This window comes from Oncorhynchus kisutch, unplaced genomic scaffold (assembly GCF_002021735.2).
Source record: "Oncorhynchus kisutch isolate 150728-3 unplaced genomic scaffold, Okis_V2 scaffold503, whole genome shotgun sequence".
Classification (NCBI taxonomy): domain Eukaryota; kingdom Metazoa; phylum Chordata; class Actinopteri; order Salmoniformes; family Salmonidae; genus Oncorhynchus; species Oncorhynchus kisutch.
In genome coordinates, this window is record NW_022262448.1 from 370,668 (window position 1) to 395,000 (window position 24,333).

Consider the following 24,333-nt stretch of genomic DNA (forward strand, 5'->3'; position numbering starts at 1 on the left):
GTGTCGTGTAGTGTCGTGTAGTGTCGTGTCGTGTAGTGTAGTGTAGTGTTGTGTCGTGTCATGTAGTGTTGTTTAGTGTTATGTAGTGTCGTACCATCTGCATGGGGCAGTGTTTGATGTAGTGTCCATTCTTGCCACAGCGATAGCAGGTGTCGTGTCGTGTTGTGTTGTGTAGTGTAGTGTAGTGTAGTGTAGTGTCGTGTAGTGTCGTGTAGTGTCGTGCAGTGTTGTGCAGTGTTGTGTAGTGTTGTGTAGTGTTATGTAGTGTCGTGTAGTGTCGTGCAGTGTTATGTAGTGTTATGTAGTGTTGTGTAGTGTCGTACCATCTGCATGGGGCAGTGTTTGATGTAGTGTCCGTTCTTGCCACAGCGATAGCAGGTGTAGTGTTGTGTAGTGTTATGTAGTGTTGTTTAGTGTTATGTAGTGTTATGTAGTGTCGTACCATCTGCATGGGGCAGTGTTTGATGTAGTGTCCGTTCTTGCCACAGCGATAGCAGGTGTAATGTGCAGGAGGCGGTCCTATGGCCTTCTTAGAGTAACTGAGGAGGAGAGACACAGAAAAAAAAAAATCGAAAAAAGGGTCGAGCACCAAGTAGACCGGAATACTGGGTCGATTCCAAAACAACCAAAGAGCGTTGAAGCGTGAGGCTAAACTTGTCTCCGTTTTTACGTACATGTACAAACAGTGTACGCGTACACAGAAACTCTGTGACAGAGAGTATCATCTTGCATCACCCCACCATCTACGGTTCAGTCTGCCACTGAGTCTCACGTTTAAACATTAGACTACAGTTCACTGAAACAGCAGAGGAGTGGAGTCCGAGCTCGAGTCGGACTCCTGTCAACAAAATTTGATGACTTGAGACGCGACTCGATAGAAAATAAAAACAACTTGGGACTTAACTTTGACTTGAGATTGAGGACTAGCATTTGGCCAGGTTGTGACTAGCATTTGGCCAGGTTATGAGTAGCATTTGGCCAGGTTATGAGTAACATTTGGCCAGGTTATGAGTAACATTTGGCCAGGTTATGAGTAACATTTGGCCAGGTTATGAGTAACATTTGGCCAGGTTATGAGTAGCATTTGGCCAGGTTATGAGTAACATTTGGCCAGGTTATGAGTAACATTTTGTCACTAATTTTTCATAGATTATGCTTCTCCTCACGCAGCCAGAGACAGACCGATTGGCTAGTGAATACTATTGTAAAATGTGACATTTCAGACAATTCTTTTTATGGGGTATTGTGATGTCATTATGGGGTATTGTGATGTCATTATGGGGTATTATGATGTCATTATGGGGTATTGTGTGTAGATTGATGAGGGGGGGGGGGGGGGGACAATGTAATCCATTTTAAAATAAGGCTGTAACATAAATGTGGAAAAAGGTCAAGGAGGGGTCTGAATACTTTAGATGGTTCTTCATTTTTAACGAAAATGTCAGATGAGACCTTGGGACTATACGGTTCTATTTGGAGTTGAAGACAGACAGATTATTTATAGATTTTTTTTAACTTGACTTGAATAAAACGTGTGATTCGACAGATGGCAGAGAACGCTACCTGCCGGAGTGCATTGCACCAACTGTAAAGTTTGGTGGAGGAGGAATAATGGTCTGGGGCTGTTTTTCATGGTTCGGGCTCGGCCCCTTAGTTCCAGTGAAGGGAAATCTTAACGCTACAGCATACAATGACATTCTACAAGATTCTGTGCTTCCAACTTTTTGGCAACAGTTTGAGGAAGGCCCTTTCCTGTTTCAGCATGACAACAACACCCCACACGCACAGAGCGAGGTCCATACAGAAATGTTTTGTCGAGATCGGTATGGAAGAACTTGACTGGCTTGCACAGAGCCCTGCCCTCAACCCTATCAAACACCTTTGGGATGAAATAGTACTCCCAACTGTGAGACAGGTCTAACCGCCCAACAGTCTGACCTTTCTAATGCCCTTGTGGCTGAATGGAAGCAAGTCCCCACAGCAATGTTCCAACATCTAGTGGAAAGCCTTCCCAGAAGAGAGGAGGCTGTTATAGCAGCAATGTTCCAACATCTAGTGGAAAGCCTTCCCAGAAGAGTGGAGGCTGTTATAGCAGCAATGTTTCAACATCTAGTGGAAAGCCTTCCCAGAAGAGAGGAGGCTGTTATAGCAGCAATGTTCCAACATCTAGTGGAAAGCCTTCCCAGAAGAGTGGAGGCTGTTATAGCAGCAATGTTCCATCATCTAGTGGAAAGCCTTCCCAGAAGAGTGGAGGCTGTTATAGCAGCAATGTTCCAACATCTAGTGGAAAGCCTTCCCAGAAGAGTGGAGGCTGTTATAGCAGCAATGTTCCAACATCTAGTGGAAAGCCTTCCCAGAAGAGTGGAGGCTGTTGTAGCAGCAATGTTCCAACATCTAGTGGAAAGCCTTCCCAGAAGAGAGGAGGCTGTTATAGCAGCAAAGGGGGGACCAACTCCATATTAAAGCCTTCCCAGAAGAGTGGAGGCTGTTATAGCAGCAAAGGGGGGACCAACTCCATATTAAAGCCTTCCCAGAAGAGTGGAGGCTGTTATAGCAGCAAAGGAGGGACCAACTCAATATTAAAGTCTTCCCAGAAGAGTGGAGGCTGTTATAGCAGCAAAGGAGGGACCAACTCAATATTAAAGTCTTCCCAGAAGAGTGGAGGCTGTTATAGCAGCAAAGGGGGGACCAACTCCATATTAATGCCCATGATTTTGTAATGAGATGTTTGAGGAACAGGTGTCCACATACTTTTGGTCATGTAGTGTATCTTTATGAGCTGGATTGCCTGTCTTTGCAATTAGTTTATTTTAGTTTGCTCCCGTTAGCATATTTAGCTAGCAGCCTCCATGGAAATGCTCTATCAGTTGTACTAATTTTGTTAGCATTCTGGTAATAGACACCCAATGGGCTTTTTGTTGTAGCATTTTCAGCACTAAGTCCTGGGATGAGAAGGGCGGCATGACGACGTGATCACGCAGATACCGCCCAACCCTGCTGTGTGTGTTACACTCACTGTATGGGGTCATATTCACTGTTGGACTGGGACATCATGGCTCTGATCTTGTCATCCTCTGATGCATTGGCCTCTGCTAGGTTGGCAGTCTGAAGAGAAAGGGAGTAATGGTAGGAGAGGGGGAGGAGTATGGGCGAGAGGAATGAGGAGAGGGGAAGGAGTATGGGCGAGAGGAATGAGGAGTATGGGCGAGAGGAATGAGGAGTATGGGCGAGAGGAATGAGGAGTATGGGCGAGAGGAATGAGGAGTATGGGCGAGAGGAATGAGGAGTATGGGCGAGAGGAATGAGGAGTATGGGCGAGAGGAATGAGGAGTATGGGCGAGAGGAATGAGGAGTATGGGCGAGAGGAATGAGGAGTATGGGCGAGAGGAATGAGGAGTATGGGCGAGAGGAATGAGGAGAGGAGGAGTATGGGCGAGAGGAATGAGGAGAGGAGGAGTATGGGCGAGAGGAATGAGGAGAGGAGGAGTATGGGCGAGAGGAATGAGGAGGAGGAGGAGTATGGGCGAGAGGAATGAGGAGGAGGAGGAGTATGGGCGAGAGGAATGAGGAGGAGGAGGAGTATGGGGAGAGGAATGAGGAGAGGAGGAGTATGGGCGAGAGGAATGAGGAGAGGAGGAGTATGGGCGAGAGGAATGAGGAGAGGAGGAGTATGGGGAGAGGAATGAGGAGAGGAGGAGTATGGGCGAGAGGAATGAGGAGAGGAGGAGTATGGGGAGAGGAATGAGGAGAGGAGGAGTATGGGCGAGAGGAATGAGGAGAGGAGGAGTATGGGGGAGAGGAATGATGAGGGATGAGGAGTATGGGCGAGAGGAATGAGGAGGAGTATGGGCGAGAGGAATGAGGAGAGGGCGAGGAGTATGGGGAGAGGAATGAGGAGAGGGATGAGGAGAGAGGAATGGAGTTAGAGGAAGATGCCAAGAGTTAAGGTGATAATCAATTTACATTTTTAATTCAGGCCTCAAATTGAGTTGAAATTAAATGAACCCCAACCTGATTCCCAAAGACCAAACACACACAGAGAGACAGTACCTTAGAGAGCTGGGCCAGGGAGACGGACGGTGAAGAGTCGGTCTGAAGGAGAAGAGCAACATTAAGACAGAACAGAGTCAAGGTGGGACATCACCACCTGTCTGCCTGGGAGGCAGATACGGGCTCAAATCTAGATGACACGGCTTCTTCCCGTCTCCTTCTGAAAAGACACTGGAGGAGGAGAAGATACCATCCACCCGTCTTTTGAGGAGGAGACAGGAGATAGGAGGTGAGGAATCAAGGACACACAGTAGATTGATCACCCCTATTCCACAGCCAGAGAGGCAGATCATAAACATCCAGTCAACTCATATCACTACTACAGTGTGACAGTTACACCAATGTTATGGTTCAGAGTTTCCCCACTCTAAAACACTGATCTGGGCTCAGTTCTTCATCTCCACGTGAATGGTTATGGTAAAGATTTGGTGGCAGGTTAAGCTGATCCTAGATCTGTACCTAGGGGACGAACGCAGCAGAGCCTGACCATTTCCTCGCCGTCGTCCTTCTCCAATACGACGTGAGGAGGAACCGCGAAACATTGAGATTCACACAGGAACTGGTGCTGGGGGGGCTACAGCCTGGCTAGGTACATCAATAGTAGTAGATGGTGCTACAGCCTGGCTAGCTATATTAGTAGTAGATGGTGCTACAGCCTGGCTAGCTACATTAGTAGTAGATGGTGCTACAGCCTGGCTAGCTACATTAGTAGTAGATGGTGCTACAGCCTGGCTAGCTACATTAGTAGTAGATGGTGCTACAACCTGGCTAGCTACACTAGTAGTAGATGGTGCTACAACCTGGCTAGCTACACTAGCAGTAGATGGTATTACAGCATGGCTAGCTACACTAGCAGTAGATGGTATTACAGCATGGCTAGCTACACTAGCAGTAGATGGTATTACAGCATGGCTAGCTACACTAGCAGTAGATGGTGCTACAGCCTGGCTAGCTATATCACGCAGGAACTGGTGCTACAGCATGGCTAGCTACAATAGTAGTAGATGGTGCTACAGCCTGGCTAGCTATATCACAAAGGAACTGGTGCTACAGCATGGCTAGCTACACTAGTAGTAGATGGTGCTACAGCCTGGCTAGCTACACTAGCAGTAGATGGTGCTACAGCCTGGCTAGCTATATCACACAGGAACTGGTGCTACAGCATGGCTAGCTACAATAGTAGTAGATGGTGCTACAGCATGGCTAACTACACTAGTAGTAGATGGTGCTACAGCCTGGCTAGCTATATCACACAGGAACTGGTGCTACAGCATGGCTAGCTACACTAGTAGTAGATGGTGCTACAGCCTGGCTAGCTCCATTAGCAGTAGATGGTGCTACATCCTGGCTAGCTATATCACACAGGAACTGGTGCTACAGCCTGGCTAGCTACATCACACAGGAACTGGTGCTACAGCCTGGCTAGCTACATCACACAGGAACTGGTGCTACAGCCTGGCTAGCTACATCACACAGGAACTGGTGCTACAGCCTGGCTAGCTACATCACACAGGAACTGGTGCTACAGCCTGGCTAGCTATATCACACAGGTGCTGGGGGGGGGGGGTACATTGGTATTACAGCCTGGCTAGCTACACTAGTACTAGATGGTGCTACAGCCTGGCTAGCTACACTAGTACTAGATGGTGCTACAGCCTGGCTAGCTACACTAGTACTAGATGGTGCTACAGCCTGGCTAGCTACACTAGTAGTAGATGGTGCTACAGCCTGGCTAGCTACACTAGTAGTAGATGGTGCTACAGCCTGGCTAGCTACACTAGTAATAGATGGTGCTACAGCCTGGCTAGCTACACTAGTACTAGATGGTGCTACAGCCTGGCTAGCTACACTAGTAGTAGATGGTGCTACAGCCTGGCTAGCTACACTAGTAGTAGATGGTGCTACAGCCTGGCTAGCTACATCACACAGGAACTGGTGCTACAGCCTGGCTAGCTACCCCAGTAGTAGTAGTAGTTGGTATTACAGTCTAGCTAGCTACCCCAGTAGTAGTTGGTACTACAGCCTGGCTAGCTACCCCAGTAGTAGTAGTTGGTACTACAGCCTGGCTAGCTACATCAATAGTAGTAGTTGGTACTACAGCCTGGCTAGCTACCCCAATAGTAGTAGTTGGTGCTACAGCCTGGCTAGCGACCCCAGTAGTAGTAGTTGGTACTACAGCCTGGCTAGCTGCACCAGTAGTAGTAGTAGTTGGTACTACAGCCTGGCTAGCTACACCAGTAGTAGTAGTTGGTATTACAGCCTGGCTAGCTACACCAGTAGTAGTAGTTGGTATTACAGCCTGGCTAGCTACACCAGTAGTAGTAGTTGGTACTACAGCCTGGCTAGCTACACCAGTAGTAGTAGTTGGTACTACAGCCTGGCTAGCTACACCAGTAGTAGTAGTTGGTACTACAGCCTGGCTAGCTACACCAGTAGTAGTAGTTGGTATTACAGCATGGCTAGCTACACTAGTAGTAGTAGTTGGTACTACAGCCTGGCTAGCTACACTAGTAGTAGATGGTGCTACAGCATGGCTAGCTATACTAGTAGTAGATGGTGCTACAGCCTGGCTAGCTATATCACATAGGAACTGGTGCTACAGCCTGGCTAGCTACATCACACAGGAACTGGTGCTACAGCCTGGCTAGCTACACCAGTAGTAGTAGTTGGTATTACAGCCTAGCTAGCTACCCTAGTAGTAGTTGGTACTACAGCCTGGATAGCTACCCCAGTAGTAGTAGTTGGTACTACAGCCTGGATAGCTACCCCAGTAGTAGTAGTTGGTACTACAGCCTGGCTAGCTACCCCAGTAGTAGTAGTTGGTACTACAGCCTGGCTAGCTACTCCAGTAGTAGTAGTTGGTACTACAGCCTGGCTAGCTACATCAATAGTAGTAGTTGGTACTACAGCCTGGCTAGCTACACCAGTAGTAGTAGTTGGTTCTACAGCCTGGCTAGCTACACCAGTAGTAGTAGTTGGTTCTACAGCCTGGCTAGCTACACCAGTAGTAGTAGTAGTTGGTATTACAGCATGGCTAGCTACACCAGTAGTAGTAGTTGGTACTACAGCCTGGCTAGCTACACCAGTAGTAGTAGTTGGTATTACAGCATAGCTAGCTACACTAGTAGTAGATGGTACTACAGCCTGGATAGCTACCCCAGTAGTAGTAGTTGGTACTACAGCCTGGTTAGCTACATCAATAGTAGTAGTTGGTACTACAGCCTGGCTAGCTACACCAGTAGTAGTAGTTGGTACTACAGCCTGGCTAGCTACACCAGTAGTAGTAGTTGGTACTACAGCCTGGCTAGCTACAACAGTAGTAGTAGTTGGTATTACAGCATGGCTAGCTACACTAGTAGTAGTAGTAGTTGGTACTACAGCCTGGCTAGCTACACTAGTAGTAGATGGTGCTACAGCATGGCTAGCTACACTAGTAGTAGATGGTGCTACAGCCTGGCTAGCTATATCACATAGGAACTGGTGCTACAGCCTGGCTAGCTATATCACATAGGAACTGGTGCTACAGCCTGGCTAGCTACATCACACAGGAACTGGTGCTACAGCCTGGCTAGCTATATCACACAGGAAATGGTGCTACAGCCTGGCTAGCTACACCAGTAGTAGTAGTTGGTATTACAGCCTAGCTAGCTACCCTAGTAGTAGTTGGTACTACAGCCTGGATAGCTACCCCAGTAGTAGTAGTTGGTACTACAGCCTGGATAGCTACCCCAGTAGTAGTAGTTGGTACTACAGCCTGGATAGCTACCCCAGTAGTAGTAGTTGGTACTACAGCCTGGCTAGCTACCCCAGTAGTAGTAGTTGGTACTACATCCTGGCTAGCTACATCAATAGTAGTAGTTGGTACTACAGCCTGGCTAGCTACACCAGTAGTAGTAGTTGGTTCTACAGCCTGGCTAGCTACACCAGTAGTAGTAGTTGGTTCTACAGCCTGGCTAGCTACACCAGTAGTAGTAGTAGTTGGTATTACAGCATGGCTAGCTACACCAGTAGTAGTAGTTGGTACTACAGCCTGGCTAGCTACACCAGTAGTAGTAGTTGGTATTACAGCATAGCTAGCTACACTAGTAGTAGATGGTACTACAGCCTGGATAGCTACCCCAGTAGTAGTAGTAGTTGGTACTACAGCCTGGATAGCTACCCTAGTAGTAGTAGTTGGTACTACAGCCTGGCTAGCTACCCCAGTAGTAGTAGTTGGTACTACAGCCTGGCTAGCTACATCAATAGTAGTAGTTGGTACTACAGCCTGGCTAGCTACACCAGTAGTAGTAGTTGGTTCTACAGCCTGGCTAGCTACACCAGTAGTAGTAGTAGGTTCTACAGCCTGGCTAGCTACACCAGTAGTAGTAGTTGGTATTACAGCATGGCTAGCTACACCAGTAGTAGTAGTTGGTATTACAGCATAGCTAGCTACACTAGTAGTAGATGGTGCTACAGCCTGGCTAGCTACACTAGCAGTAGATGGTGCTACAGCATGGCTAGCTACACTAGTAGTAGATGGTGCTACAGCCTGGCTAGCTACACCAGTAGTAGTAGTTGGTACTACAGCCTGGCTAGCTACACCAGTAGTAGTAGTTGGTACTACAGCCTGGCTAGCTACACCAGTAGTAGTAGTTGGTACTACAGCCTGGCTAGCTACACCAGTAGTAGTAGTTGGTACTACAGCCTGGCTAGCTACACCAGTAGTAGTAGTTGGTACTACAGCCTGGCTAGCTACACTAGTAGTAGATGGTGCTACAGCATGGCTAGCTATACTAGTAGTAGATGGTGCTACAGCCTGGCTAGCTATATCACATAGGAACTGGTGCTACAGCCTGGCTAGCTACATCACACAGGAACTGGTGCTACAGCCTGGCTAGCTACACCAGTAGTAGTAGTTGGTATTACAGCCTAGCTAGCTACCCTAGTAGTAGTTGGTACTACAGCCTGGATAGCTACCCCAGTAGTAGTAGTTGGTAATACAGCCTGGCTAGCTACCCCAGTAGTAGTAGTTGGTACTACAGCCTGGCTAGCTACATCAATAGTAGTAGTTGGTACTACAGCCTGGCTAGCTACACCAGTAGTAGTAGTTGGTTCTACAGCCTGGCTAGCTACACCAGTAGTAGTAGTTGGTATTACAGCCTGGCTAGCTACACTAGTAGTAGATGGTACTACAGCCTGGATAGCTACCCCAGTAGTAGTAGTTGGTACTACAGCCTGGCTAGCTACCCCAGTAGTAGTAGTTGGTACTACAGCCTGGCTAGCTACCCCAGTAGTAGTAGTTGGTACTACAGCCTGGCTAGCTACCCCAGTAGTAGTAGTTGGTACTACAGCCTGGCTAGCTACATCAATAGTAGTAGTTGGTACTACAGCCTGGCTAGCTACACCAGTAGTAGTAGTTGGTTCTACAGCCTGGCTAGCTACACCAGTAGTAGTAGTTGGTTCTACAGCCTGGCTAGCTACACCAGTAGTAGTAGTTGGTATTACAGCATGGCTAGCTACACCAGTAGTAGTAGTTGGTACTACAGCCTGGCTAGCTACACCAGTAGTAGTAGTTGGTACTACAGCCTGGCTAGCTACACCAGTAGTAGTAGTTGGTACTACAGCCTGGCTAGCTACACCAGTAGTAGTAGTTGGTACTACAGCCTGGCTAGCTACAACAGTAGTAGTAGTTGGTACTACAGCCTGGCTAGCTACACCAGTAGTAGTAGTTGGTACTACAGCCTGGCTAGCTACACTAGTAGTAGATGGTGCTACAGCATGGCTAGCTATACTAGTAGTAGATGGTGCTACAGCCTGGCTAGCTATATCACATAGGAACTGGTGCTACAGCCTGGCTAGCTACATCACACAGGAACTGGTGCTACAGCCTGGCTAGCTATATCACACAGGAACTGGTGCTACAGCCTGGCTAGCTACACCAGTAGTAGTAGTTGGTATTACAGCCTAGCTAGCTACCCTAGTAGTAGTTGGTACTACAGCCTGGATAGCTACCCCAGTAGTAGTAGTTGGTACTACAGCCTGGCTAGCTACCCCAGTAGTAGTAGTTGGTACTACAGCCTGGCTAGCTACATCAATAGTAGTAGTTGGTACTACAGCCTGGCTAGCTACACCAGTAGTAGTAGTTGGTTCTACAGCCTGGCTAGCTACACTAGTAGTAGATGGTACTACAGCCTGGATAGCTACCCCAGTAGTAGTAGTTGGTACTACAGCCTGGCTAGCTACCCCAGTAGTAGTAGTTGGTACTACAGCCTGGCTAGCTACCCCAGTAGTAGTAGTTGGTACTACAGCCTGGCTAGCTACCCCAGTAGTAGTAGTTGGTACTACAGCCTGGCTAGCTACATCAATAGTAGTAGTTGGTACTACAGCCTGGCTAGCTACACTAGTAGTAGATGGTGCTACAGCCTGGCTAGCTACACTAGTAGTAGATGGTGCTACAGCCTGGCTAGCTATATCACATAGGAACTGGTACTACAGCCTGGCTAGCTACACCAGTAGTAGTAGTAGTTGGTACTACAGCCTGGCTAGCTACACCAGTAGTAGTAGTTGGTACTACAGCCTGGCTAGCTACACCAGTAGTAGTAGTTGGTACTAAAGCCTGGCTATCTACACCAGTAGTAGTAGTTGGTACTACAGCCTGGCTAGCTACACCAGTAGTAGTAGTTGGTACTACAGCCTGGCTAGCTACACCAGTAGTAGTAGTTGGTACTACAGCCTGGCTAACTACATTAGTAGTAGTAGTTGGTACTACAGCCTGGCTAGCTACACCAGTAGTAGTAGTTGGTGTTACAGCCTGGCTAGCTACACTAGTAGTAGTCGGTACTTCAACCTGGCTAGCTACACCAGTAGTAGTAGTTGGTATTACAGCCTGGCTAGCTACATTAATAGTAGGTATTACAGCGGAGTTTGCTACACCAGTAGTAGTAGGAATTACAGCTTGGCTAGCTGCATCACTAATGGTAGTAGTAGTCAGTGGTGGCATTTACAGCTGCGCTAGCTACATTTGTAGCTGTAGTTGGTATTACTACCTAGACCAGCCTAGCTTGTTTACTAATACTGGTACAGTAGTAGTAGGTGTTACAGCCCGGCTAGCTACACCAGTATTAGTAATAATAGCTGTTGTTGTGGCCCTTTACTACACTATGAGCTAACAGGATTATGTCCTGAGCTAGGTAACAGACTATGAGCTAACAGGATTAAGCCCAGAGCTAGGTAACAGACTATGGGCTAACAGGATTACGTTTTAGAGCTAGGCCGGTCTAGGTAACAGACTATGAGCTAACAGGATTAAGTTTTAGAGCTAGGTAACAGACTGAGCTAACAGGATTAAGTTTTAGAGCTAGGTAACAGGATTAAGTCCAGAGCTAGGTAACAGACTATGGGCTAACAGGATTAAGTTTTAAAGCTAGGCCGGTCTAGGTAACAGACTATGAGCTAACAGGATTAAGTTTTAGAGCTAGGTAACAGACTATGAGCTAACAGGATTAAGTTTTAGAGCTAGGTAACAGGATTAAGTCCAGAGCTAGGTAACAGACTATGAGCTAACAGGATTAAGTTTTAGAGCTAGACAACAGACTATGAGCTAACAGGATTAAGTTTTAGAGCTAGACAACAGACTATGAGCTAACAGGATTAAGTTTTAGAGCTAGGCCGGTCTAGGCAACCGATTAGATCACGCTACACCAGTTAACCCAAGATCCTACTTCCTAGCCACTGCATGTAGCTATATGGTAACAGGTGAAGTGAACCATGATGCCTTCACTACTCCTCATCTACAGCAGTGTCTGGAGTGAGGCGCTATGGGTCCATTTAGGATGATCTAATGCATTATATGGAAACACTGCAGAAAATATAATAAAACACGTTTCTTTTAAACAATACTTTCACTACCATAACCATTATACAATAGTAGTAAACAATAGCCATCATAACACTAGACAAGGGACAAAGGGGAAGGAGGGAGGGTAGAGAGGTCTGGTTTAGTAAGCTATAAACTCTTCGTCGTCGCTGTCATCATCATCATCATCATAGTAGAGGCTGGAAGGGTCAGAGGTCACTGTGAAGGGAAGACACAGGGTCTGGTGTGGTTGGTGCACGTGCTCACAACAGAACACATAACCTCTTTATTGACAGTTCTGGCAGCGTACAGCAGCAACCAAACACAACCCTGTCGCCACGGGAACCTACCATGCCACACAGTCAGAACCCTGTGATGTCACAATAGATCATTTCAGTGATGTAATTAATAGTCTCTGTGATGTCATAATGCGATCATCATGGCACCGCTTGTTGGAACTCTGTACCAAACATGATCGTGGATTCAGTAGTCATCATAGTAAGTACTTAACACCTAGTTTACAGTTTAGCTTTAAGTTGAATAAATATTGCAAAGTAGACAAAAATGCATTGCATTTCTAAGTAGTTTGTAGTTAAAAAAAACAAAAAACAATGAGAGAACAAAAGGATCAACTATGTCCAGTCCATATTAAAAATGTCAGAATATGATGAGAGAACAACATTAGGACAGCCAAATATCAGCAATTAACTTCAGGTTAAGAACACGGTTGAACAGGAACCAAATGATTTACCCCCCACCCCCCACACACACACACACACACAGGTATCCATATAAAACGTATGCATTAGTCTTACAGTCAAATACGTCACAAACTCATTGCTTATAACACCACGTGAAAGAAAAAGCCCCCATTGATTTGAAGTAAAGCAGCGTAGTAACAACCCGCCTGTAGGATCATGAAGCATCGTCTCAACACACAAGGGGATGTGGGGGGGGCTCTGTACAGTGGCAGGCTAACAACACCACGCTAACCGTTGTTTCAATATGAAATACAGGCACATTATAGTTCAGATCCATCAACACATTGAACAACATAAAAAGAAAAAAAACACAGTGAGTTACAACAACAGAGAACAGCAGTTGGGAACCATCAAAACAGAATATTAATCACCATGACAACTCAAGAGTTAACTGGTGACCAATCAGAACAGAATATTATCACCATGACAACTCAAGAGTTAACTGGTTACCCATTCAGAACAGAGTTTTACACAGTATCCTTTAACCACCAGAGCAGAGTTTATAAAAGGAGGACAGAGATAGTAAGGAAAATGAGAGTGCTTTGTTTACATACGGGTCTGGAGGATCCAGCAGCCATGTCAGAACGGTCACTACAAACAAACAGAAACAACAACATGTCAACAACCACCACAGACATGGACTAGACAACAGTTTAGAATAGAATAGCTAGGCTGGTCTGACTGGATACTAGTGTGTGGAGGGGGGGGTACTACCGTCTGACTGGATACTAGTGTGTGGCTGTGTGTAGGGGGGGAATCAACAGGCGATGGGGGGGGGGGGGGGGGGTTACTATTTGACTGGATACTAGTGTGTGGAGGTTATTAGGATCAACAGGCGATGGGGGGGGGGTTACTACTCATGTCATGCAGATAGACACAGGGTCACGATGTCATAGCTACGCACACAATGAACGTTCTGCCCGCTGGTTTGACCCCTCCGATGGGGGTGCGTCTGACGATCACTGATGAGTGTTTGGGGATGTGAACCTCTTCATCAGTGTACTCTGTAGAAGCACATGGTACACAGATCATCAGTACTGTACTCTGTAGAAGCACATGGTACACAGCATATATCATCAGTACTGTACTCTGTAGAAGCACATGGTACACAGCATATATCATCAGTACTGTACTCTGTAGAAGCACATGGTACCCAGCATATATCATCAGTACTGTACTCTGTAGAAGCACATGGTACCCAGCATATATCATCAGTACTGTACTCTGTAGAAGCACATGGTACCCAGCATATATCATCAGTACTGTACTCTGTAGAAGCACATGGTACCCAGCATATATCATCAGTACTGTACTCTGTAGAAGCACATGGTACCCAGCATATATCATTAGTACTGTACTCTGTAGAAGCACATGGTACCCAGCATATATCATCAGTACTGTACTCTGTAGAAGCACATGGTACCCAGCATATATCATTAGTACTGTACTCTGTAGAAGCACACGGTACACAGATCATTAGTACTGTAGTCTATAGAACAGGGAATATATTATATCATCAGTACTGTAGTCTATAGAACAGGGAATATATTATATCATCAGTGCTGTAGTCTATAGACCAGGGAATATATGATATCATCAGTACTGTAGTCTATAGAACAGGGAATATATTATATCATCAGTACTGTAGTCTATAGAACAGGGAATATATTATATCATCAGTACTGTAGTCTATAGAACAGGGAATATATTATATCATCAGTACTGTAGTCTATAGAACAGGGAATATATTATATCATCAGTGCTGTAGTCTATAGACCAGGGAATATATGATATCATCAGTACTGTAGTCTATAGAACAGGGAATATATTATATCATCAGTACTGTAGTCTATAGAACAGGGAATATATTATATCATCAGTACTGTAGTCTATAGAACAGGGAATATATTATATCATCAGTACTGTAGTCTATAGACCAGGGAATATATTATATCATCAGTACTGTAGTCTATAGACCAGGGAATATATTATATCATCAGTACTGTAGTCTATAGACCAGGGAATATATTATATCATCAGTACTGTAGTCTATAGACCAGGGAATATATGATATCATCAGTACTGTAGTCTATAGACCAGGGAATATATGATATCATCAGTACTGTAGTCTATAGACCAGGGAATATATTATATCATCAGTACTGTAGTCTATAGACCAGGGAATATATTATATCATCAGTACTGTAGTCTATAGAACAGGGAATATATTATATCATCAGTACTGTAGTCTATAGACCAGGGAATATATGATATCATCAGTACTGTAGTCTATAGACCAGGGAATATATTATATCATCAGTACTGTAGTCTATAGACCAGGGAATATATGATATCATCAGTACTGTAGTCTATAGAACAGGGAATATATGATATCATCAGTACTGTAGTCTATAGAACAGGGAATATATGATATCATCAGTACTGTAGTCTATAGACCAGGGAATATATGATATCATCAGTACTGTAGTCTATAGAACAGGGAATATATAATATCATCAGTACTGTAGTCTATAGAACAGGGAATATATGATATCATCAGTACTGTAGTCTATAGAACAGGGAATATATGATATCATCAGTACTGTAGTCTATAGAACAGGGAATATATGATATCATCAGTACTGTAGTCTATAGACCAGGGAATATATTATATCATCAGTACTGTAGTCTATAGAACAGGGAATATATGATATCATCAGTACTGTAGTCTATAGACCAGGGAATATATTATATCATCAGTACTGTAGTCTATAGACCAGGGAATATATGATATCATCAGTACTGTAGTCTATAGACCAGGGAATATATGATATCATCAGTACTGTAGTCTATAGAACAGGGAATATATGATATCATCAGTACTGTAGTCTATAGACCAGGGAATATATGATATCATCAGTACTGTAGTCTATAGACCAGGGAATATATTATATCATCAGTACTGTAGTCTATAGACCAGGGAATATATGATATCATCAGTACTGTAGTCTATAGAACAGGGAATATATTATATCATCAGTACTGTAGTCTATAGACCAGGGAATATATGATATCATCAGTACTGTAGTCTATAGACCAGGGAATATATGATATCATCAGTACTGTAGTCTATAGACCAGGGAATATATGATATCATCAGTACTGTAGTCTATAGAACAGGGAATATATGATATCATCAGTACTGTAGTCTATAGACCAGGGAATATATGATATCATCAGTACTGTAGTCTATAGACCAGGGAATATATTATATCATCAGTACTGTAGTCTATAGACCAGGGAATATATGATATCATCAGTACTGTAGTCTATAGAACAGGGAATATATTATATCATCAGTACTGTAGTCTATAGAACAGGGAATATATGATATCATCAGTACTGTAGTCTATAGACCAGGGAATATATGATATCATCAGTACTGTAGTCTATAGACCAGGGAATATATGATATCATCAGTACTGTAGTCTATAGACCAGGGAATATATGATATCATCAGTACTGTAGTCTATAGACCAGGGAATATATGATATCATCAGTACTGTAGTCTATAGACCAGGGAATATATGATATCATCAGTACTGTAGTCTATAGACCAGGGAATATATTATATCATCAGTACTGTAGTCTATAGAACAGGGAATATATTATATCATCAGTACTGTAGTCTATAGAACAGGGAATATATTATATCATCAGTACTGTAGTCTATAGAACAGGGAATATATGATATCATCAGTACTGTAGTCTATAGAACAGGGAATATATGATATCATCAGTACTGTAGTCTATAGAACAGGGAATATATGATATCATCAGTACTGTAGTCTATAGAACAGGGAATATATTATATCATCAGTACTGTAGTCTATAGAACAGGGAATATATGATATCATCAGTACTGTAGTCTATAGACCAGGGAATATATTATATCATCAGTACTGTAGTCTATAGACCAGGGAATATATTATATCATCAGTACTGTAGTCTATAGAACAGGGAATATATTATATCATCAGTACTGTAGTCTATAGAACAGGGAATATATTATATCATCAGTACTGTAGTCTATAGACCAGGGAATATATTATATCATCAGTACTGTAGTCTATAGACCAGGGAATATATGATATCATCAGTACTGTAGTCTATAGAACAGGGAATATATTAGACAGTTAAATTCACATCTTTCTTCCCTGTGTAAAAAGCCCCCCCAGCCTAAACTCTTAGATTGGACTCAACATCCCATGAGTTCCTAGAGATGATAAATATGCTTTTGTTGTTCCTCAACATTGAGACAGTCAGTCTGCCTGGTCAACGCAGCTCATGCAACAATGTTGATCACGACGATGTTGTTTTCACTTTGCTTCTTAATGTAAATCCACCAGTGTTGTGTTGTGTAATTAACGGTACACTATTATTATTATTATTATAATGTTTTACATATACAAACAGCTAGCTTGTCATTTCTTCTTAGCGAGTACGGGTCTAAATGTTGTTAGCCGCTAATGCTAATCAGCATATTATTAATGCTAATAATATTAAATTAAAGGGAAAAAATCAATCAGAATGGAGAAAGAACACGCTAAGGGTCACCGCACTACTCATAAAGCAAAATGTAGAATTTAAATAATTACAAATATTATTGTATTTTTTGGGGGAGGGGTCAAATACATTAATATAATCCAAATTTTGTACTACCGTGAGATAGGTGTGTGTGTTTGTAATAAATAAATATCACACACTTTGTCTATATATATATACATCTATATCTATATATAGATAGAGAGATGTCTATATAGATTATGTTTTGGGCCCATATCCCCGATCCCTACCAGGAAGTACACACCATAAAACTGCATAAAACCATCGAGAATCTTGGCATCACTGATTAACATCATCTCGTTGTAGAATCAACCTGAACAACTTAACTAACTCTAGTTAGTTACCTTCACGGGTCTGTGCGTTGGTGATCTGCAGGTCGCAGTCGGTGGCTTTGAGGCGCTCTCTGCCCATAATCTGCCGTTTCAGCTCGGCCAGGGTGATGTGCAGCCCGTCAAAGGTCACGGTGTTGTAGTCCAGTTTGGACGAGAATTTATAATGAACACACGACATTCTCACAACTAATCACTTAAAAAACTCAAACTCAAAAGACAAAGGAGGGGGAAAACAACACGTTAGTTAAGAAATAACAATAACCAGTAGTAGATATGATCTGAGACTGAAGGTGGAGGGGGGGGAAACTACCAGATTATTCTATAATAAGATAATATCGAAGGGAAAACAGGCAATGAACTAAGAGGAAGTATTCACAGATAGTCCTTGTAGCTGTTTGCGTCAAAGACACCAAACTACTAGTAGTGACAGACCGGGACACCCGCAAGCAGCGTCTTTAATAACCCGGTCAGTTCGTTAATTAAGTGTCCGGTAGAACAACAAGAAAAAGTACAGTTCCACAAGTGTCCATTACGAGTTTTTTTTTTTCACGGTTATTAATACAGTCAGTAAGAGTCTCTCTCGCGGAAACAACGGGCCTTGTAGCTGCGGAAAGCAGCGCGGCACCGGGGTCGCGGTTAGGAGTCCATGCGAGGCCCGTAAGCGTCGCTCTTCCGCCGTAAAACGGCGCAAAGTCCTAAAAATAAAAAAAATCTTCTTCAATCCGTCTGGGGGAAGAAAAAAAATGTAAACGTCCAAATAAAATAAAGTCCTTCAAACGATCCTTTTCGGAGTTGCAGTCCACCCAGGAAACGATGTTGATCCTTGTGTGACCTACGATGAGAGAAGGAGATCTGCGGCCTTGGTCCGTGTACCTACCAGTGAAAACAAAAACATTACCCGCAGATAACCTTATTTTACACTAACTAGTTAACTGGTTAGAAAACGGCCACTGGAAATAAACACTTTAATAACCAGTTAGCTTAGGTTTATTATCCAAAACGACGGTAATTCTCTTTCTAAACTATAATTTTCGTTGTTTAAATCCATAACATCCATTTCGACGGTCTTTCAGTTGCTCCTCGTTGTCTTCTGAACATCATGGCGGGCCCGGAAACTGGCCTGACAAGAAAACGGAAACGAGGGTGACGTTCTTCTTCTTCTTTACTGTTCATTTGGCGGACTACAATCTATAAAGTGCAACCTACTGTGTGAGGTAGTAAAATTATTACACACACACAAAAAAAACGTTTCGGATGAAAATACTCATACTAACTAGTAAAATCAACAACAAAACATGATACAATTCAGTCTACTTCTGTTAAAATCATATAGTCAAAACGGATCCCCACAGGTTCAGGAGCACTGGAGGGCGGGGTAGTTCTTCCATCTAAACAAACCACTTGAAGGTCTTCCGTTGTGAATTCTTTCAGACCCAGAAACTTTTCTTCCGTATCCATAATTGATGTCCATTTTTATTTTATTTTTTATGTTGACACTTGACCAGTACAGTTATTAACAGTTACAATAAACACCACAAAGATACATTTCGGTTTCGATGTTTGGTGACGTGTGCAGCTTTGTCTCCCTCTAGTGAGCTGTAGAATGAAACAACAAGCCCCGAGGAGGATCGGTATGCGGCCATATGGCTAAGGGCTGTTCTTTAAGGACGACGCAACCTGCATGGCCTGGATACAACCCTTAGCCGTGGTATATTGGCCATATACCACAAACCCCTATTATAAACTGGTTACCAACATAATTAGAGCAGTAAAAATAAATGTTCTGTCATACCCGTGGTATACGGTCTGATATACCACTGCTGTCAGCCAATCAGCATTCAGGGCTTAAACCACCTAGTTTATAATACACGATAAACCACTACATTGTAGAATAATAGTGAAGACATCAAAACTATGAAATAACACATATGGAATCATGTAGTAACCAAAAAAGTTTAAACAAATCAAAATATATTTTAAATTTGAGATTCTTCAAAGTAGCCGAAGTTTGCCTTGATGACAGCTTTGCACACTCTAGGCATTTTATCAACCGGCTTCATGAGGTTGTCACCTGGAATACATTTCAATTAACAGGTGTGTCTTGTTAAAAGTTCAATTGTTGAATTTCTTTCCTTCTTAATCTGTTTGAGCCAATCTGTTGTGTTGTGACAAGGTAGGGTTGGTATACAGGACACAGCCCTATTGGGTAAAATACCAAGTCCATATTATGGCAAGAACAGCTCAAATAAGCAAAGAGAAACAACCGTCCATCATTACTTTAAGACATGAAGGTCAGTCAATACTCAAGAACTTTGAACGTTTCTTCAAGTGCAGTCGCAAAAACCATCAAGGACTATGATGAAACTGAAACTGTCTCTCATGAGGACCGCCACAGGAAAGGAAGACCCAGAGTTACCTCTGCTGCAGAGGATAAGTTCATTAGAGTTACCAGGCTCTCATGAGGACCGCCACAGGAAAGGAAGACTCAGAGTTACCTCTGCTGCAGAGGGTAAGTTCATTAGAGTTACCAGACTCAGAAACTGCAGCCCAAATAAATGCTTCACAGATGTCAAGTAACAGACACATCTCAACATCAACTGTTCAGATGAGACTGTTTGAATCAGGCCTTCATGGTCAAATTTCTGCAAAGAAACCACTACTAAAGGACACCAATAATAAGAAGAGAGTTGCTTGGGCCAAGAAACACGAGCAATGGACATTAGACCGGTGGATATCTGTCCTTTGGGTCCGAATTAGAGATTTTTGATTCCAACCACCGTGTCTTTGTGAGATGCATTGTAGGTGAACGGATGATCGCCGCATATGTGGTTCCCAACATGAAGCATGGAGGAGGAGGCATGGAGGTGTGATGGTGAGGCATGGAGGAGGAGGCATGGAGGTGTGATGGTGAGGCATGGAGGAGGAGGTGTGATGGTTTGCTGGTGACACTGATCAGTGATTTTACTTAGAATTCAAGGCACACTTAACCATCAAGGCTACCACAGCATTCTGGAGCAATACGCCATCCTGTGTGGTTTGCGTTTGTTTCTCAACAGGACAATGACCCAACACACCTCCAGGCTGTGTATGGGCTATTTGACCAAGAAGGAGAGTGATGGAGTGCTGCATCAGATGACCTGGCCTCCACAATCACCCAACCTCAACCCAATTGAGACGGTTTGGGATGAGTTGGACCGCAAAGTGAAGGAAAAGCAGCCAACAAGTGCTCAGCATGTGGGAACTCATTCATGACAGTTGGAAAAGTATTCCAGGTGAAGCTGGTTGAGAGAATTCCAATAGTGTTCAAAGCTGTCATCAAGGCAAAGTGGTGGCTACTTTGAAGAATCTCAAATATGAAATATATTTTGACATGTTTATCACTTTTTTTGGTTACTACATGATTCTATATGTTATATAGAATATATATATATATATATCTATTTTTTAAGTTTTGATGTCTGTAGCACATACTTATGTTCTATAATTCATTTTAAAGTGATACAACAACTGAAAGAAATAGACAGGACCAATACAGAGCCCAAGCAGGAGAATCACTATACCTTGTTATCTCAATAGACTGTGTGTGTGTGTGACGGGTTGCATTTGTTTGTTGACAGTACATTGTGTTTTGGCTGGTGGTTCAAAGCACTCTACACCTGAGGTGCCACATAATCAGGTGTTTTCTCAGTCCACAGAGTCCTGAGAGAGAGAGAGAGAGAGAGAGAGAACCTGAGCGACACACAGAGACAGAGAGACAGACAGAGAGACAGAGAGCGAGACAGAGAGAGAGAGAGAGAGAGAGAGAGAGACACCTCTCGCACGCACACACACACACACACACACAGCCAAAATCAACAGCTGAGATGTTATTACTGTAGCCTAGTTTACAAAACACAGAAACACTATAAAAAAACACAGGAACAGTAGAAATAATTTCATAATGTCACAGAAATGTAAGTTATGTCCCATTTCAAACTCATATTTATTATAGACAGTGTGAGGGCAGACTAAGAGCTACTAGAGGTTAGTCCGTGTATTTATTATAGACAGACTAAGAGCTACTAGAGGTTAGTCAGTGTATTTATTATAGACAGACTAAGAGTTACTAGAGGTTAGTCCGTGTATTTATTATAGACAGACTAAGAGCTACTAGAGGTTAGTCAGTGTATTTATTATAGACAGACTAAGAGCTACTAGAGGTTAGTCAGTGTATTTATTATAGACAGACTAAGACTTACTAGAGCTTAGTCAGTGTATTTATTATAGACAGACTAAGAGCTACTAGAGGTTAGTCAGTGTATTTATTATAGACAGACTAAGACTTACTAGAGCTTAGTCAGTGTATTTATTATAGACAGTGTGAGGGCAGACTAAGAGCTACTAGAGGTTAGTCAGTGTATTTATTATAGACAGACTAAGAGCTACTAGAGGTTAGTCAGTGTATTTATTATAGACAGACTAAGAGTTACTAGAGGTCAGTCAGCAGAAAACACAACATCTTTAAAGAGAGGGTTTTTGTAACAGAAAACAAAAGGGAGCATTCTTATTGGATGTCAGGTCGGACAGCTACACTGGATCTGGGTCTGTCATTGGCTCTCGACAGAGGTCAGGGGTCATTTAAGCTTCCAGGAAACAAACTGAACAGACAGATCAATTCTATACTGTTCTGCACAGCAATATGATTGTTGTAAGTGTTCCATCCTGTCTGTTCTACGGTCATCAGACAGAGGTAGTGTTCCATCCTGTCTGTTCTACGGTCATCAGACAGAGGTAGTGTTCCATCCTGTCTGTTCTACGGTCATCAGACAGAGGTAGTGTTCCATCCTGTCTGTTCTACGGTCATCAGAGAGAGGTAGTGTTCCATCCTGTCTGTTCTACGGTCATCAGACAGAGGTAGTGTTCCATCCTGTCTGTTCTACGGTCATCAGACAGAGGTAGTGTTCCATCCTGTCTGTTCTACGGTCATCAGAGAGAGGTAGTGTTCCATCCTGTCTGTTCTACGGTCATCAGAGAGAGGTAGTGTTCCATCCTGTCTGTTCTACGGTCATCAGACAGAGGTAGTGTTCCATCCTGTCTGTTCTACGGTCATCAGACAGAGGTAGTGTTCCATCCTGTCTGTTCTACGGTCATCAGAGAGAGGTAGTGTTCCATCCTGTCTGTTCTACGGTCATCAGACAGAGGTAGTGTTCCATCCTGTCTGTTCTACGGTCATCAGACAGAGGTAGTGTTCCATCCTGTCTGTTCTACGGTCATCAGACAGAGGTAGTGTTCCATCCTGTCTGTTCTACGGTCATCAGAGAGAGGTAGTGTTCCATCCTGTCTGTTCTACGGTCATCAGACAGAGGTAGTGTTCCATCCTGTCTGTTCTACGGTCATCAGACAGAGGTAGTGTTCCATCCTGTCTGTTCTACGGTCATCAGACAGAGGTAGTGTTCCATCCTGTCTGTTCTACGGTCATCAGACAGAGGTAGTGTTCCATCCTGTCTGTTCTACGGTCATCAGAGAGAGGTAGTGTTCCATCCTGTCTGTTCTACGGTCATCAGACAGAGGTAGTGTTCCATCCTGTCTGTTCTACGGTCATCAGACAGAGGTAGTGTTCCATCCTGTCTGTTCTACGGTCATCAGACAGAGGTAGTGTTCCATCCTGTCAACTTTCCTTCCAACTGTCCTTCCTCTCTCCCTCTCCCTCCCTCTCCCCCCTTCCCTCTCCCTCCACTCCTTCCAATATTCCTTCCTCCCATTCTCTCATTTTTCCCCTCCCTCCCTCCCTCCCTCCCTCCCTCCCTCCCTCCCTCCCTCCCTCCCTCCCTCCCTCCCTCCCTCCCAATATTCCTCCCTCCCATTCTCTCATTTTTTCCCTCCCTCCCTCCCTCCCTCCCTCCCTCCCTCCCTCCCTCCCTCCACTCCTCCCAATATTTCTCCCTCCCATTCTCTCATTTTTCCCTCCCTCCCCTCTCTCATCTACATCTCAGCTAACGCTCTCTCTCTCTCTCTCTCTCTCTCTCTCTCTCTCTCTCTCTCTCTCTCTCTCTCTCTCTCTCTCCCTCTCTCTCTCTCAGACAGGTGTTGTCTTCCTGTTAGCAGCATTGCTAGGCAGCATGTCCTTGTTGTTGGGCTTGCTTGTCAGTGGCAACAGGAAAACGCTCCTCGCAACATCCACCCCTCCTCCTCCTCCTCCTCCTCCTCCTCCTCCTCCTCCTCCTCCTCCTCCTCCTGCAGCCATCTTGTTGTCGGGCAGCGTTAGTTTGTGCGAGGCCAACTCCGACCCCGCCGGCCCCGCGGCGACAACCTTTGACATGGACAGGGCCACCGGCAACGGCGAGGGGTCGCGAGGTCGCAGCTGCCCCGCCGACGACAGCGAGTGACGGTAGTCCACATTGCCGCGGTAACTGGAGCGGCGTCTGTAGCGGTTGTAGCGGCTGTAGTAGGACGCGGAGCGGAACAGAGCGTGTTTGGTGAGGGAGCGGCGCCCGCGGGTCCGGAGCTTTCGGTGGCGCTCTATGAAGGCGTGTACTGTCAGAACGCCCACCATCTCAGCCAAGATGAAGGACAACGCCCCGAAGTAGAAAGACCAGCCGTACGAGTAACTCTTCTTACTGTCGCTCTGACCCGGGTCACCAGAGTTAGCAGAGATGTAGACGATGATGCCGATGATGTTACTGAGTCCTGGAGAGGGAGAGGGGGGAGAGAGAGTTAGCAGAGATGTAGACGATGATGCCGATGATGTTAC

General features: G+C 44.3%; 2 protein-coding genes across 6 annotated transcripts in view; both read right to left on the reverse strand.

The window, feature by feature from the left end:
* The window catches only part of LOC109885400 (E3 ubiquitin-protein ligase RBBP6), a 49,120-nt gene extending 30,360 nt beyond the window's left edge, over positions 1-18,760 (reverse strand). For 2 of the 5 annotated variants that reach the window (XM_031815720.1, XM_031815718.1), the window contains exons 1-6: positions 17,616-18,760; positions 13,550-13,649; positions 13,200-13,236; positions 4,051-4,092; positions 3,017-3,105; positions 443-539 (exon numbers count right to left, since the gene is read on the reverse strand). In XM_031815720.1, the coding sequence (XP_031671580.1) occupies positions 443-539; positions 3,017-3,105; positions 4,051-4,092; positions 13,200-13,236; positions 13,550-13,649; positions 17,616-17,781 (531 nt within the window). In that variant the 5' untranslated portion in view covers positions 17,782-18,760. Of the gene's footprint in view, positions 1-94; positions 119-442; positions 540-3,016; positions 3,106-4,050; positions 4,093-13,199; positions 13,237-13,549; positions 13,650-17,615 lie in introns of those variants that run through there. The other 3 variants (XM_031815719.1, XM_031815717.1, XM_031815721.1) reach the window with 2 other exon arrangements.
* Positions 18,761-23,587: 4,827 nt separating this feature from the next.
* The window catches only part of LOC116360820 (voltage-dependent calcium channel gamma-3 subunit-like), a 9,536-nt gene continuing 8,790 nt past the window's right edge, over positions 23,588-24,333 (reverse strand). Inside the window, exon 4 of the mRNA XM_031815697.1 lies at positions 23,588-24,269. Within this exon, the coding sequence (XP_031671557.1) occupies positions 23,659-24,269 (611 nt within the window). The 3' untranslated portion in view covers positions 23,588-23,658. The remainder of the gene's footprint in view (positions 24,270-24,333) is intronic.